At 40.0% G+C, this 14,005-nt stretch overlaps 1 protein-coding gene across 2 annotated transcripts in view; it reads right to left on the reverse strand.

The window, feature by feature from the left end:
- Nucleotides 1-3,926: 3,926 nt before the first annotated feature.
- The window catches only part of tll1 (tolloid-like 1), a 61,902-nt gene continuing 51,823 nt past the window's right edge, over nt 3,927-14,005 (reverse strand). For both annotated transcript variants that reach the window (XM_034085717.1, XM_034085727.1), the window contains 4 exons: nt 10,454-10,581; nt 7,580-7,793; nt 6,929-7,179; nt 3,927-5,856 (listed from right to left, as the gene is read on the reverse strand). In XM_034085717.1, the coding sequence (XP_033941608.1) occupies nt 5,722-5,856; nt 6,929-7,179; nt 7,580-7,793; nt 10,454-10,581 (728 nt within the window). In that variant the 3' untranslated portion in view covers nt 3,927-5,721. The remainder of the gene's footprint in view (nt 5,857-6,928; nt 7,180-7,579; nt 7,794-10,453; nt 10,582-14,005) is intronic.

Here is a 14,005-nt window from a genome sequence, read left to right on the forward strand (position 1 = left end):
TCTAGCACATTAATGACAACAATTGTTAGTTGCACCACTAAATCATTGTGTACTTACTCAGTGAAAGTCTATAAAAAGTCTCAGGATGAATCCACTAATCAAACACAAGTCCATGAAGTTTGCCTTTTGTTCATGTCATTTTTCAATGGTTTGTGCAGCACAAACAATATTCTACTTCATTGAAATAAGATGGTATAAGTCATAGTTGTGTTAATTACATAACCTGCTGTTTTTTTCTTTTAAGTTGGTTCAATTGTTCCTTAAGGTTGGTCATCATAGACTGTAGATGGAGCCACAGTTGGACCCCAGACCCCAATTTGTGAAACTACATGTAACATACAGTTAACTAGTATGATGTTATTTCAACATGAAGCTCTCATCAAAAAAAGTCCAAATTAAAAGTATTATTTCTCATTTAAAAAATGTTTTTATGAGTTTTACACATATTTGATCAACATTCCGTTTTCATCTCAGAGAAACTCATGCTGTCATTTAAAAACTTCAACCATTCCTTATAAGTAAAATGACAAAAAACACCAGCATTTGATCCATTTCAGAGCAACTTTAAAAAGCTTGAACAGAGCGCCCTCTAGTGGTCCTCTGGCTGTATATCAGCACGTGGCTATGTGTTGTTGCACCCGGTTGCATAAAGGTGTGACACCTGAAGCTCGTCTAACTGATCCTATAAAGGTAAGTCGTGGCTTATCCATACAATCTTAAAATGGGTCAAACATAGATCTTAATCTATGTAGATCAACGATCATATTGTTGTCAAAGTGTCTAAAAAATATTATGAGCCTTGATGTAGTTTTTACATTTTGGGAAATTTGAAAATTACACTTTTTTTACATTTTGAAAGTTTTGTTTTCATTTTGAAAGTCATTCTTCATAACGGCCCTTCTTTAAAATACAATTAATTTATATATTGGATAATGTGTTCATCCCATAGACTAGTACATGGGTAGTGTACACTTTTAAACTAAAGGCCTATTTATTCTGGCTGGCTTGTGAATTTAACCACTAAATTAATACATTTGATCTCAATACATGATACATTGTTTGGTGTATCTTTGTTGTAGGATTATTCTGAATCTTGTAGTGAATGTAGTGAAGTAAAAAGTATCTGAGAAGTACTGGAAGTATAAATAACCAGTAAATGGAGTATTCAGTCCAAGTAATGAAGTACCTCAAGTACTTGGATAAAATATGTGTCCAATTTATCACTGTATACTTGTATACTGAGTTAGCTGTTTTGGTCTCGGACAACCACTCCACTTTAAATCAATTTTTTTTCGTGTGTTTACTATCAGTGGTGTTTGATGTCAAGTGTAACTCTATAAGGTTCGTCTTAGCTGTAAAAGATAATCAACATCTTTCTCTTCTTCAAATGCGATACAAACTTTTTCAGACTCCAACAGTATTGGTGTACCCCCAGCTGGGGGGAAACGTAGGAAATCAACCCCACTAGGCTTTGTGCATGCGCGCAGTGTTGTTTTTCCACACCGCAGCGCGACTATTTTAGCGAGACGTTAAAAGTAAACCATTAAATACTATTATATCAGACTGTAGGAACCACAATTCCTATTTAGCCTTTGTTTATTATTATTAATAATACTTGTTTACACAGCTCACATTTATATTTGGTTGTCACTTCCGACAATTGTCACCTGGGTGTGATCTATGGGTGTGATGATGGCAGGGCCGAATTCACCATATACAACTCAAAATGTTGTAACCAAATTTAAATAAAATTGCTATTCTATGAATTTTTTATTTTGGCTATTTGTATACTTGAAAATATGTATTTTCTTCACCAAAATGATATATTCTTTTCATATGTAAATTGGTTCCGCCTTTGTTTGTTTATGCATACCTTTATTTTGTACCCGGGGCGTGTATTTCGCTGTTGCACGTCCGAGTCCAGCTTCAGGCCCAATCCCAAACCACTCCCTCGACCCTACCCCTCCGTGATGGAGTGAACTCCGTCTGTTGCCACACTCGCAGCTCAACGAGGCTCCCTCCTGTCAGATGGAGGGAGTAAATACAGCAGCAAGCTTTGGGACGGCCTCCCCTCTCTCCGGAAGAAACAGGAAATGCCGTAACTGTATGTAACAACGGTTTCAAATCAGCATCTCTTAGACAAAAAGTTTAAATGAATAACTCAAATAAAACTCCAAACATCTTTCATTGTGTTTCAAAGCTCTTTTAGTTTTAAACCTGATGTTTATAAGCTTCTTAGTTTTTGCAACGGTCTGTAAATATACACAACTTTATAATAAAATGCACACATTTACCTTTTTCTAGACTAAACACAGGTATGATCCTAAGTTAAAAATATATGAGGTTATTAAGAGGTTGTTAACATCACAATTTATCAGTGGATGTTTGCTGGAACTACTTGTAAACAGCGTGTTTCCTGACGGACACACACAGCGTGACTCCGGTCAGGTAGAGACCGGTCTCAAGTCAGCACCGCTGCAGACTCGCTGTTTGAGGGATTGATAGCCCACTCCCCCTCCACACTCGTTGCTTTGGAACAGCCCTCAATATGGCGGACCCTCCGCGTGAACGCGCAAACGGAGGGGTAGGGTGTAGGGTGTAGGGTGTAGGATGTAGGGTGTAGGGTGTAGGGTGTAGGGGGCGGTTTGGGAATGGGCCTCAGTTAGCGTTGATGCTCCAAGCTCCAAGCACGTCAGCCATGTTTTAATTTGCCCTCCATCAGTACTGGTATCTTTTTCTAGTTAGCCCTAAACTATATTATTTTATTTCGTAATGGTAATGTTAATGAACCCTCCGGTTTAGCTTCTTTGTGTAAATAACTTGTAGTTCTGATGTTAAAAAACAAACTTTTCAGGAATAGTAGCCAGGGGGGTGATTTGTAAAATATGCATAAAGAAAAAGTAAATCTGTTACAGTTCTGTTTCATATGGGTGTTGAGAGATGTATCCATAGATTTAGTCCCTAATGTTGCTCTCAAAGTGCACCAGATTGATGCATTTAACTTCAACATTTAAAAACACATGCCCCCGGACCCCCCTAGAGGAGGTTAGGTCCCCCACCTGCCCACACCCCCCGTCAAATTGTCCCACCCACATTGAGAATGCTTCCTACGCCCATGCCCGAGACACAGTTTCGTGAATATTGTTGTGTTTTGCCCCCACGGGCGGGGGCATGGGGTTTAACAGGTTTTAAAGTATCCCATGTCTTAGTGAATTTTAATATATTTTCCTTTAGAATGGCACAAAATGAATATTCAACTTATGATTGAATCGTTGGTCCCCCACAATGTTGACTCCATGGTTACGGCCAAGCCCGTCTTAACCTGCCATCAGGCCCTCGGGTTTTGTAGGCCCCCTATTTAAACAACAAATCAAAGTCATTTATAGCCTCGGCAGGCTCTGTGACACACACACACACACACACACACCACAAATTTTTTTACGGCCTTGGATGATGGTTTAAATCAGCTTTTAAAAGCAGGGTTTGTGGATGATAAAGGAGCTAAGCTAGGCTAGTTCCTGTTAACCATGAGGTCCTGCAATTGTGATTGTTTTTATTTCTTTACTAAACATCAAGGAACAACAACTTCAGCAGTGACTCTTTCTTCAGAATGCATCAAAAATAATAAGCCTAGTAAAGCCTAGCGACTTTATTTATTGGAAGTTGATAAACAGCAATATATTCATTTCTAGAGCAACATTTATTTTTTAGACATTATTTTTAACAGTAGGCCTACTCGTATCTTCTTAGCTGACCAAGTGATCATAATCATATTTCCCAAATGATTATAATTTGATTATAAATAAATGTAACACTGAATAGGTTTAAAGTGTTATTCCAGGCTCTATAGAAACACACAATATGACTGTTCAAGTAGAATAAGTGAGCTTTAGAGGAACATGAAATAAAGTAGTCTGACGAAAACATTCAAATGCTTCTTTTACTCCACCTTTGTAATGGACTAAACAGAAAATTACAATAAAGGTTGCTAACATAAGTATAATATAATTATTATGTGAAATAAAACACTTATAAATAACTATCACACAAGGGAATATGCCTTGATTTTGATCAATATTTGGCACTTATCTGCCTTAACAGGTCAAAACAACGTACATCCATACATAAAACCCAGCAAAAATCCACAAAAGACAGCGTAGTTTTGACGTGTGTATTTGAATGACTGATGCAGAGGACGTCATGTCAGTGTCTCTGAACTACAGACACAGAGGTTGAGTGATAAAACAAAAACTACAGTGGATCAGGGTGGAGCTTGGCACATACAGCAATGAATGATTCAACTTAAAAACATACAGTTTACAGACATACACGCACATTATTTCTTTATAATCTCCTATAACACACACTTACACATTTTGCATTTAACATAACAAACGATGCAACCTGTTTGCACCTTGATATTCTTTCAACTTTACAGCACTTTGCTCTCCACGCTCCAAATATACAGAAAGGGAAGTGTGTGCTGAGATATGTTGGGGGGGAAAAGCGCACAACATTTGTGGATGTGTAAGCATGTGTGTATATGTATCTCTGAAAGCAGCTTCAACACACAAACACTCATGCACCATTGACACTTTATCTCACACACAGACTACATTTCCCATGTTTATTTTTCACGATAAAACCATTCAAGATCTCCAACGAATGAAACATGCTGCCAAAAAAACCTTGAAAACTCTCGGACAGCATCCATTTTGGTTCTAAGGCAATGTTGTAGTTCCACAGGACTAGTGCTGTTGATGCATTGTGCTGTTTGCACGCCGACTGTGTCTCCTACTGAACACCTTTACTTCCAATCGCAGTCATCTGTCATTCAGTGTAGTTTCATTTTTAGCACCATGGGAATCTCTCCATCAATCAGAATCGTGTCACTCCGAGAGACAGCTGTGAAAATATTCCCTTACGATATCCACTTTTATTTTTGGGGAGGGGTGAGGTGGAAACATCCATGAAAAGTTTGTTACAAGATGGTGCAAAAAAACTCAAACAGCATGGACACACGCTCGGACACACACACAACATAATGCAAGGCTTTACAATAACATCACAGATCATTTGGAAATTCTCCATTTGCATTTTTTTATATATTTTTCTCCCATTCCATGATGGTCGTCTGCATAAGCTTTAAGCAAAAATGACAGCCTTTTGTTTGTTTTCTCTGTACACACATACAGTAAACACAATGGGTTTTACAATAAGACGTGAATTAAAATCATCTGCAGCCGATCTGAGCTGGGGTCAAGAGACCAGTTCCCAGGCATCAAAGGCAATAAAAATGTCTATTTTAGAGTTTCCTCTCAGTTACTGTGGGTATGAGCAGCCGTCTGATCACAGTAAGTCGCACAAGAAGTCCGAAAAAACTCCTGTGTTGGATGCATTTTCTTTTCAGCAGAAGCTCCTTACTCCTCGAGAAGCCATAGTTTATATTCTGAATATGAATCTTGTGTGTTTGTGTTTGTACTCTTTAGTATCCACACTGTATCTTGATGTGCAGAAATGAAAACCAGCCCTCATGTGTTTCCTGTCTGATGACCCGCAGAGAGAGACTAATGTTCACGTCAAAGTGTCGTCTTCCTCTTGCGGACGTCCACTTCTGTACGTCGGGTCCGAGCAGAGGGGACACGCTGTACTTTTTTTTGTTGCCATAGTGAAGGTCAGGGTGAAGGGGGGGGCTGCACAGAGGTCAGAGTGTGTGTGAGGTCATTTCCTGGTGTGAAGGCTCTCCTGGAACTTGGTGCTCGTGTAGCGGATGTGGAAGCCCTTCTTGCTGATTGTGTCGTCGCTATGGAAACGGATCAGCATAGCACCTCCGGGCGAGTAGATCCCCTCCCTGGGCTGAGGGGGGGAGAGAGAGAGAGTACTGTATAACTTAGTCCTTTAATATCAAAATACAATATACTAGATGTCAAGGTGTGTTTTTAGGTATAGTTTCCCAACTTCCAGGAAACATTTTCATTAGCTCTGTAAAAAATGAACATTAACGAGAAGACTTTTGAAACCGGTTTGACTGTTGTATTCTTATTGGTGGAAAGTCTTTTACTCATAGTTGAAGATAAAGGTCATTTTTTCACTGTGTTATTGATACATTTTTAAAATTGTGTTATACTTTAAGGTGGGGTAGGTAAGTTTGAGAAACCGGCTCGAGATACACTTTTTGTTATATTCCATGGAATGCCCTTAGCATCCCGATAGCAATGAATATCTTAAGTGCTTTGACAAAAAATCCATTAAAAAATGTAATCTGTGGAAGCCGTAGTACTGTAAAAAGCACGACACATCATTTTAGCCAGCCCGGCTAAAGTAACTGGATGGCCTACCTGCCTGTCAGCCTTCCATCTGTGCGCAAACTTATCTCGTGCCCTCATTGGTCATGTGCGCGTTCGTGTGTGTTGGAGGAGGGGCTCTGTAAGGAAGTGGCAGATTTTTTCCAGCTGTGTATTTTCAAATTCTAGCGCACTCAAGCTGGTTTCTCCAAAATTACCTACCCCACCTTTAATTAAGTAAATAAATCTGATTTGTTCCTAAATAGGGAACCTTTGTTCAGCAGTTTTAGCTCAAAATGTTGATGTGAGGTGACAAAGACTAGGTATTGTATTAATGCTACTGGTTACAGGTGTCAACAACATACATGAATCTCTGTTGCTTTTTTTCCTTTGACAAATTTAGAAATTCAGTGATTATTAAACGACACAATCATCACTACAGGAAAATGGTATTGTTAAAGTTAAAACAAAAAACGTAATCTTAATAAAAGTTATGATTTAGAATTTTTTATTTGGAAATATCTAATGGCTGCCTTTAAAGGTATGAGCTATTATTTTTATTGGAATGTATTTGTTGTTCGTTTTGGTGTCAAAGTCAATCAAAAGTCAATCAAATGTGCCTTTTATAAGAACTAAAATCTTACCCCTGAGCCGCAGAAGCGACCGAGTCGATGTGAGTTGGCGTCGTACCCGTTGTACAGCTCGATGTAGTCGTAACCACAGTCAGCTTCCTCCTCTACCTCAAACGTGATGAAGCTCAGCTCGATGCCGTAGCCCTGCTCGGCCAACAGCAGCCACTCACAGTCAGTGTGCCCCTGATAATTATTGTCTCCAAACTGGGAGTGAGAGTAGAGGTTCTTCTGACGAGCTTCTGCCTTCAGACGACCTCCACACTCTGCAGAGACACAGGGTCAGAAAGAGGGACATTTCAATCTGAAAAATCTGGCATTTGTTACATTTTGTGTTTTCCTAAAAACTCAATAAACTCTAGTCAGATTTCACAAATGATTTTCATCATGCATGTGCTGTTGTGAACCACTGGGGGGAGTTATTGCTCTTAAAGAAACTATTCAAACTTTATAAGTCAGTCTGGTGACTGTCAGTGATGCTCTTTGCAGACACAAAATCTAACATAAGTGTTATTTTATCACTAACACATATAAGCGCTTGGTCGTTCTTCCACACACACACACACACACACACACACACACACACACACACACACACACACACACACACACACACACACACACACACACACACACACACACACACACACACACACACACACACACCTGTGGAGTGTGTAGCTTGGAAGCCCTTTCTTTGCACCGAGGCGTCAGAAATGAAGCGGAGGTACATCTTGTTTCCAGTGGAGACCAGCTGCTCCGGGATCTTGCTGCCACACAATCGACCCAAGATGGCTGCCGTGTCAGTGTCCCCGTCAAAGGCCTCCAGATGGTCATAAGCACACTCCTGATGCTGCTCGATCTCAAACTCATTGAAGGCCTGGAAAGGAAGCCGAGAGGAGAGAGCACTGAGTGAGAGGCAAGAAGGTGTAGAAGAGAAGAAGAGTACCAATCACTATGTCTTTATTGGAAAATAGTTTGACTGAAAACCTTTTGGAAGGCTAGGCCCCTGGTACAATCAGAATAAAAAGGGACACCATATCTGGGAAGGCAAGTTTTGTGATTTCCAATGCTTTAAACAACACATATTTAATTCCATCAACCTCTGCTGGGTTAAGATGACGCACAGATCTTAGACACAGATCCCTCAAACCTAGCAGATGGAACTGAAACAATCTGTGTGGTAAGAAACCATGGTGTTTTTGATTTTAGCGCTCTTCTGGTCTCCGCCAAACCCTGAGAGAATGATCTAACCTTTTAGCTTTTTAGTGCTCCATGGTCATAACCAGCTAGTTGGTTTGTCGGCGCTTTACATGTGAGAACAGCTGCCTATCGTGGTCAAAAGACAGCTATATTGGTGAAGAAAGAACTTAACAGTTCCTCAATGAGACACATTTCGTAGAGATGCAGGGAACACTACGAAATAATCTTACGTCAATGTTACACATCTGTAAAGCTCGTTCAACCAGAATTAAAATATTAGCATTTTATATTCGTTGATATAAATCTGCAGAACAAGGACGCCTGCTTCTTTGCCTACACGTTGCTTACACACTGACATGCATGTACACAGTGAGTCATAACACCTTGCAGGCACACACACACACACACACACACACACACACACACACACACACACACACACACACACACACACACACACACACACACACACACACACACACACACACACACACACACACACACACACACACACACACACACACACACACACACACACACACACATACTGATACACCTCTCTGATTGTCTTCTGAACCGTGCTCCATGACGCCACCACAAACACCGTACCGCACTGATTTTACCGGCCAGGCGGAAAGAGGGAGGAGAGCGAAGGTGGGCTGATGTGCGGATGTCGTTACCGAGAGGGGAAGTTTTTGATTGTGGGGTCGTGATGGCTTCCAGATGTTTCTGACTGTAGCTCGGTGAGATACTGGTTTGTGGATCTGTTTACTTCTCCCAAGAGAGCTGTATAGATGTCCAGGTACTGATGTGTGTGTGTGTGTGTGTGTGTGTGTGTGTGTGTGTGTGTGTGTGTGTGTGTGTGTGTGTGTGTGTGTGCTTAATTACAAGTCTACACCCGGATTTCTGGTTTTAAATATATCCCGCTATGATGTCATTACGCGCTCATACAAAGCAGCACTATTAATCTCAACACACACACAACAACACATTTCATATCTGTGTGTTAGTGCGTAAAATAAATGTAGTCACACATTTAAATCAGGAGCCAAAAAGTACTTAATGTGCTTTTTTGATGATTTTCAGTTATGCAAGCATAGATAAGAGATAAACACTAAATGACGGTTGATGAATGTTTTTATAACATACATGCAGCAACATCAGCAGACGGCTGCTATTTTCTGATGTATTGTAGAGGAGACCATGTATTTAACCAAGGAATCGGAAATATAAATCATTATCAAAAACAGTCGTTGATGCTGCGTCGTTAACTGCACATATTTGTATGGTCCCAATAAGCTTTGCTTGCATGCATTCTTTTACATTATTATTACATATTGGCAAGATAAAATGAAGCCCATGTAGGAGCAGACTACAAAGTAAGGTCAGCATCTGACTTCAAACACATGGGAACCGTCATTGCTGAATTTCTGCAGAGAAAGTAAAAAGCTTTTCGTCACTGGTCCTTTTAATGTACTTACAGTACAGAGGAGGACATGTCAGTGTGGGACATAAATGATCCTGATCTCCCCCCTCATGTACTTTGTGATGCTCTAGGTACAGGATATGCAGTTAAGTGTGTGAATAATGCAGCCGGCATTCCAGCTGTTTATCTACAGTGTTCGTGATGGTATGAAGCGTAAAAGTGTATCACAAAATTAGACCACATTTTGTCCGATGCTCAAAGGCCTGTTTGATGGTTTGTGTCTCGATACACTCAATCAACTTTTGCAAGTATCTTCTGGAAATCACCTGAGTCAGGAGAAATTCCATTCCTTCTCTCACATAATGTTCTCCTCTTTTCCTTGCTGTCTCTCTTCCTACAAATTACAATCACACTTGGAAGTCCTCAGTGCAGCCATCATGCACATGACATACTATATGTTGGTATATTCTCAAATAATGACATCCGCTGCAACTCAATAAAGTAAAAATTACTATGTGTGGTGATCATACATGCTTACATGCGTGTGTACATGCAGGCTAAATGCACCCACAAACACACACACGCTGACACACACACATACGCAGAAAGCCACAAGAACACAGATGGCCACGGCCCAAGGCCCCTTTCTAACGCATGAGCACACGCTTGCAGTTAGCCCGAATATACAAACGTGCACTTTCTCCCCCCGTTCTCATTTGGGTTTCATAAGTGGAACATGGGAAAGAGAGATCATAGCGAGAGAAGGGGGGAGGGCAGCCTGCGGGTTTAACATGAGATATGACCCCACAGACAGAATAATGCTTATTTATGAGGAAGGGAAGAGGGCCAGTAATGCTAAAGGAAAATGGGTTCAAGAAGCTTCACAATCCGCTTGATTTCAGATCACTCACGATCTTGACTCGGTGTCCGGGTGTGGCGGTGATGTCCCAGGTGCACTCCTTACGGCTGGGGTACTTGTCCGGCCAGTTTGGGCTGCTCAGGGTCCCGCTGGGGCTGTGGATCTTATGCTCACACTCAGCTGAACACGCACATCCAAAAACACACGCAAGCACACATAAAGAGGAAGTTAAAATCATGGCTGCACAGGAAAAGGTCAAAGGAAATGGAAAGGGAACAGGAAGAGGAGAAACGAGAGAACCAAACGAGAGAGAAAAGATTTCAAAGAAACACATCCTGATGACAAGCTCAGTGTGAATTTCACATGGAAGCACGCACGCATGCTTTAAACAAACACTGCTACACTGAGCCTACTGTACTGTGCAAGGATGGAGACCTCGTAAAAAGTCTCTTTTAGTCGTAGAAATCATTCATTACATGCAATATTTAAAGGTGAAATTAATGTTAATGTTCTTGATGTGACCGAACCTTGGAATTTAAATAATTTAATAGCATAAAAGCATAGAAAACGGTATTTGTGTGCTCATTTATTTACAATAAACATTCCTACAAAACAGAGAACTCATTGTAAACACTGTTATTTCAAATATAAGCCCCCATGGATCTTAAAAGTAAAAGATGTGTAGGATTGGAACATGAATTATTGAGCGGTGAATTCAGTTTCTTGCTGTTTTTTTTTTTTTTTGCCGGCCACAGTTACAAGATTCACCATTTCAATCACATCCTTTTAAGATTCAGGGTCCATTTTGGATGAGTTCAGAAATGAGTGACAAATAGAAGGAAGACAGATGGAGATGAAGAAACATTAAGAATTCAGATATGTTGTACGAGCGATCACTGGATGTTTTCGTTAGTATGAAAATTATATGAATCACATGCCATGGCCTTAACAGTCAGCTTCATCTTAACCAAAAACAACTACATCCATCTACACTGTACCTCCAATGCAACAAATAACCCTCTGCAAAGAAATAAATAAAAACACCTTTGGGACTGAGCTGAACTCTCAGCTTTGACCAAATTAGTAAATTACATAAGTTATAAAGTTACATTAACTGTTTCTTAGTCAATGGTTCGTTCTGTTTGTGCTGAATCTTTCCGGCAAGTCCAAGTCACTCTCCAGTTTTTCAGAGAAAGTCTCAAGTCCTACAGAATCTCAGTAAAAATGGCGATAAGGATCCCAGAAAGAAACAGTTACCCTGTAGTTCATTTGTATTGATGTACTACTAGCCTATTTAATTAGCGCTTCTAATCCTAATGTGTTGTGACTTGCCGAACATGGCATCAGCGTGTCATAGTAAAAAACCTGTAAAAGCGCTAACAAATTAAATCTATTATTATTATTAATCTATTATCGTAATTAAAGGCAGAAAGAGTAGGGCCGAGGCTTAGGGTGCCCAATAGGGTAAAAGCCAACCAGAAGATTCCCTCTGGCTTTGAATTGAGCTTCGTCTTCTTGCCATGTTACATCAGCACCTCCTCTGGATGCTATGTTCTGGCAGCTAGTCGCTACGTTTTTAATCGAGGTTTACGCCCAGAGATACTCCAACAGCAGAATGAGAATAAAAGAGAAAATACAGGCGGAGAACAGGCTCTCTGCAGAAACAGACACATAGTGGGGTATAAGTGGTGATTTTGTGGGATTCCTTTTGTGTTAGTCGATACATGTTTTCTAGGAAAACCCTACTTAAAAAAACGAATGGCTTAATGGGGGGATAGGAGACAGGAGGCATGCAAAAGACAACAGGATGTATTCCAGAGCGACAGTCTTTATTAAGAGTCAGAAAAACTGGACCCATGTACAGAATGAGATGGATGAATCAACATAACAATATGTAAAGGAGAGTCAAACATAATATTAAATACAGACGTCATATTCCATACACACTATTATTACAGAAACCCTCACACCTTGAAGTAATCTAACTAAAAACATTATACAGATTTAGACTCTGTATTTCTGACATAACCGACTATCTCTTCAGTTTCACTTATTGTCTGCAACAGGAAATGTTATAGCTTCCAACGCATCATAATAGAACCAGTAATAAAGTAAATAACACAACAGTTTCTAGTTTTACAGATGTCTTCCTGAAAGGAAAAAGATAAGTTTAAGTTTTTCCACTGCTGGTGTCTCATAGTGTCACACACTTCTGGCAGGAGACCATTATAACTTTTTAGTGATGTTTGCATTTATCCAACATCTTAACAGAACATGTCACACTGTTCAAATGTACATTTCCCCATGGTTATACTTCCACACGCTCATACTGTGTGGATGTACACACACACACACACACACACACACACACACACACACACACACACACACACACACACACACACACACACACACACACACACACACACACACACACACACACACACACACACACACACACACACACACACACACACACACACACACACACACACACACACACACACACACACACACACACACACACACACACACACACACACACACACACACACACACACACACACACACACACACACACACACACACACACAGGAAGACAGCGCTACATGTGAAGCTTTCAAGCTCCCAGATGTTTGAAACACGAGTGTTTTTATGAGCAGCACAGGGAGCCTTTAGAGAGGTGTGTGTGTTGATGTGGTGTGTGTGTACATGTTCAAAAGTTCAACTTCAAAGAGTTGAGTATAATATGTCAATTCAACAGTTGTGTGTATGTGTGTGCAGTGCACAGGTGACTGTGGTAAAAGTGTTTAATAAATAATGTAAAAGTTAAACCTTTTTCCCTCTTTTGTGTGTGTGTGTGCAGACACAGCTGCAGTGACTATACTGTAAGTCTTATGAGGCAAATTAAGTTAAGCGTCTCTTAATAACTACACAAGAACTTTATAATTTAATACATTTTTATTATCATTATCAAGTCTCATGTCAATCCGTACCCCTGACCACAGACCAATACCTTGTCACCAAACAAATGCTGTATTATAATGTTATAAATGATCCATAATTAAATAGAGTAATGTCTGATGTCTTGGGCAAGTCCACGTAAAGTAACAAATTCACTGAAAATATTTTGATGTATTTAAATGAAAAGTTAAACTTGAGTCTTTCAGAGCCAGTCACAAGTCATCAATAGAAATTCAAAGTAAAGATACAAATATTTTAATATTAAACAATAATATAATTAGAGTGATCAATTACTTAACATCTGATGCTAAACCTGCCTGACACTGTCTTTTTATTATTAATGGTGTTTCTCAAGGATTTTTTCAAGTTTCAAGCCAGTCAAGTTTTACACACCTCAAGTCAAAGTCATCCCATTTTCACTATTGCAGTTGTCATATGTGTAACTAAAAGTAGAACATCTCCACATCTTAAGCCTCAAACCTTCAGATCTGGAGCTGAAAGCATGTAAAGAAAACAGTCCTCAAATGGAAAGGTCCAGTCTGCTGTCATGAGGACTCTGATGAGGATAAACAGAGTACGGGCTGTAAGCCGGACGCAGACTGTTCTTGTGAAGGGGCACATGCTTGTGTGAATGTGGCGG

This window comes from Pseudochaenichthys georgianus, chromosome 1 (assembly GCF_902827115.2).
Source record: "Pseudochaenichthys georgianus chromosome 1, fPseGeo1.2, whole genome shotgun sequence".
In the NCBI taxonomy this organism is placed as follows: domain Eukaryota; kingdom Metazoa; phylum Chordata; class Actinopteri; order Perciformes; family Channichthyidae; genus Pseudochaenichthys; species Pseudochaenichthys georgianus.